The 2289-nt window shown below is 36.2% G+C and overlaps 1 protein-coding gene across 1 annotated transcript; it reads left to right on the forward strand.

The window, feature by feature from the left end:
- The first annotated feature begins 265 nt into the window (after positions 1–265).
- LOC107766352 (codeine O-demethylase-like) lies at positions 266–716 on the forward strand. The gene is made up of 2 exons (XM_016585123.2): positions 266–340; positions 453–716. The coding sequence occupies exons 1-2, from the start codon at positions 266–268 to the stop codon at positions 714–716; spliced, it is 339 nt and encodes a 112-aa protein (XP_016440609.2).
- The last annotated feature ends 1573 nt before the right edge of the window (positions 717–2289 follow it).

A 2289-nucleotide genomic window follows, 5' to 3' on the forward strand; every position in this document is an offset into this window, starting at 1 on the left:
AATAGTCCTAATCAGTCATTATTAAGTCTAGAAAAAAGGAAGAAAAGAAGTGCGCATTCAATAGGTAATGGTACAACTTTGTGCTGTTTAGTTTGCCAGAGCACCGAGAGGAACTGAACTTCTTCCATCGCGTTGATGGAAGCTATGAGAGATGGCCCATAATAGCCCTTTGTTGGTCTCTTAAGATTTTCACTGCTTCCACAACGTTCTCATCTTCAACATCATCAGGAGTTACCTATCGAACGTGCTGTGGATACTGTCCACCATGGAGTTACCTATTTGGGATCCTATTAAACACCTCCCAAATGCTTTGATTGTCAATGTTGGCGATATGATGGAGGTAATTAAGGTTTTAATTCCTTGTTATATGTTAAGTCTTACTTAAGATATTCAAACTTCTAAATTTTCTTGAAAGTGTTTAATTCAAGTAAATGTGTAAATTGATTTGGCAGATAGTAAGCAATGGTGTTTATAAGAGCATTGAGTACAGAGCAGTTGTAAACTCAAACAAAAAGAGGCTATCTCTTGCAACATTCAATATCTTTAACCTCGACTCTAAGTTAGGTCCTGCACACAGCCTCATTGGACCACATAATCCTGCAAAATTCCGAAGTGTTCGTGTTGAAATTTTTTTGCAGGAATATTTTGCACGAAAACTTGATGGAAAATCGTTCATTGATTGCATGAAGTTAGAGATGAAGGATGATGAATCCTAGGTCGCATTTGATACTGTACTTGATTTATTAGCTTATTAAAAACACATGTAGCTTTTTAGTAGGGAAGTCGTTTGGAGAGAAGTTAATAAAAGTGCTAAAAACACATGTAGCTTAGGGTCATTTAAAAAATTAGCATGAAAGACAGGTTAATTATATTCTTTTAGTGGAAACAATTGATTTTCAATTTTCTATTATCAAACGAGCAATTGATTTTCAAGGGTTGTTCTCTTTTGAGGACACTACGAAAGATTTCGATAAATAGTCCTAATCAGTCATTATTAAGTCTAGAAAAAAGGAAGAAAAGAAGTGCGCATTCAATAGGTAATGGTACAACTTTGTGCTGTTTAGTTTGCCAGAGCACCGAGAGGAACTGAACCTCTTCCATCGCGTTGATGGAAGCTATGAGAGATGGCCCATAATAGCCCTTTGTTGCTCTCTTAAGATTTTCAATGCTTCCACAACGTGCTCGTCTTCAATATCATTAGGAGTTACCTATCGAACGTGCTGTGGATACTGTCCACCATGGACCGGCGTGGCTACGCCCTCCGCGTTGCGGGTATCACTGATTGAATCTTCGTATTGAGGCTGATTTCCTTAGGCCTCAATGTTGTGCATGTTGTTGACACCGTTATCTACTATTTTTTATAATTTTTTGCTAAGAGACAAATTATTTAAACAAGTCAGTAATAAATGCAAGAAGCAACCCAATTATGCAACTATCTAAGCCCCTCGGTAGGCGACAAACTATTTACCCATAAAACGGTACAGTTGAATTTATACGTAGTTATAGATAAGCGAATTGATTTGACCCCAAATTGATAAATAAATTAAATAAAATACAAGACTTAGCGTTGAAATCGAGATGAGATAGCAGATAGCTTGGTTCCGGGAGCAGAGCTTCCGAAGACAATAATAATAACAATAAGCGAGAAATAAAATGTTATTGAGCTTAGAATAATGTGTATAACATAAGTTTGTTAGAAAATTCGTGTCCCTACAATGGTTGTTAAAATCCCTATTTATAGTGGCATCTAGGGAACAAGGTCCTAGGATCAAGTCCCTCTTAAATGACAATTATGGAGGCCATTGAAGAATGTGTAACGGCATGCTGTGAGTGCCATATTCTGTATAATGAACTATGAATTTAATACTGCAGAATATTCTTCATTGAATGCTATCGGGTGATAGGCATTCATTTGTCTTCATGAGCAACATTCCCTTCGGGAGCTTCCCGGTGGCAACCAAGATTGTTGTCTTCGGTCTTGACTTCCACCTGTCTCGCTTTTTATCTGTCTCTGATTTCACGTATCGCTTGATTATATGAGCATTTAATATGAACCGATTTTATCCTATACATAGTGAATGAAAAGTTACTGAAACTTAGGGGTCGTTTGGTAGGGTGTATAAGAATAGTGCGGAATAAGGTGTATTAGTAATGCATGGATTAATAATGCATGTGTTAGTAATGCAAGCATTAGTTATGTAGATATTATTTTTTATCTATTGTTTGGTGTGGTGTATTGAAATTATAATGCATTATATAATTTTTAAGAAAAATAGTTGTTTACAAATA

Source organism: Nicotiana tabacum, chromosome 6 (genome assembly GCF_000715075.1).
Source record: "Nicotiana tabacum cultivar K326 chromosome 6, ASM71507v2, whole genome shotgun sequence".
Classification (NCBI taxonomy): Eukaryota; Viridiplantae; Streptophyta; class Magnoliopsida; order Solanales; family Solanaceae; genus Nicotiana; species Nicotiana tabacum.

Excerpts from the sequence above, each read along its gene's own strand:
- LOC107766352 (XM_016585123.2), top strand. The coding sequence starts at position 266 with ATGGAGTTACCTATTTGGGATCCTATTAAACACCTCCCAAATGCTTTG. Across the intron at positions 341-452 it reads ATGTTGGCGATATGATGGAG|ATAGTAAGCAATGGTGTTTA; the intron begins GTAATTAAGGTT and ends TTGATTTGGCAG.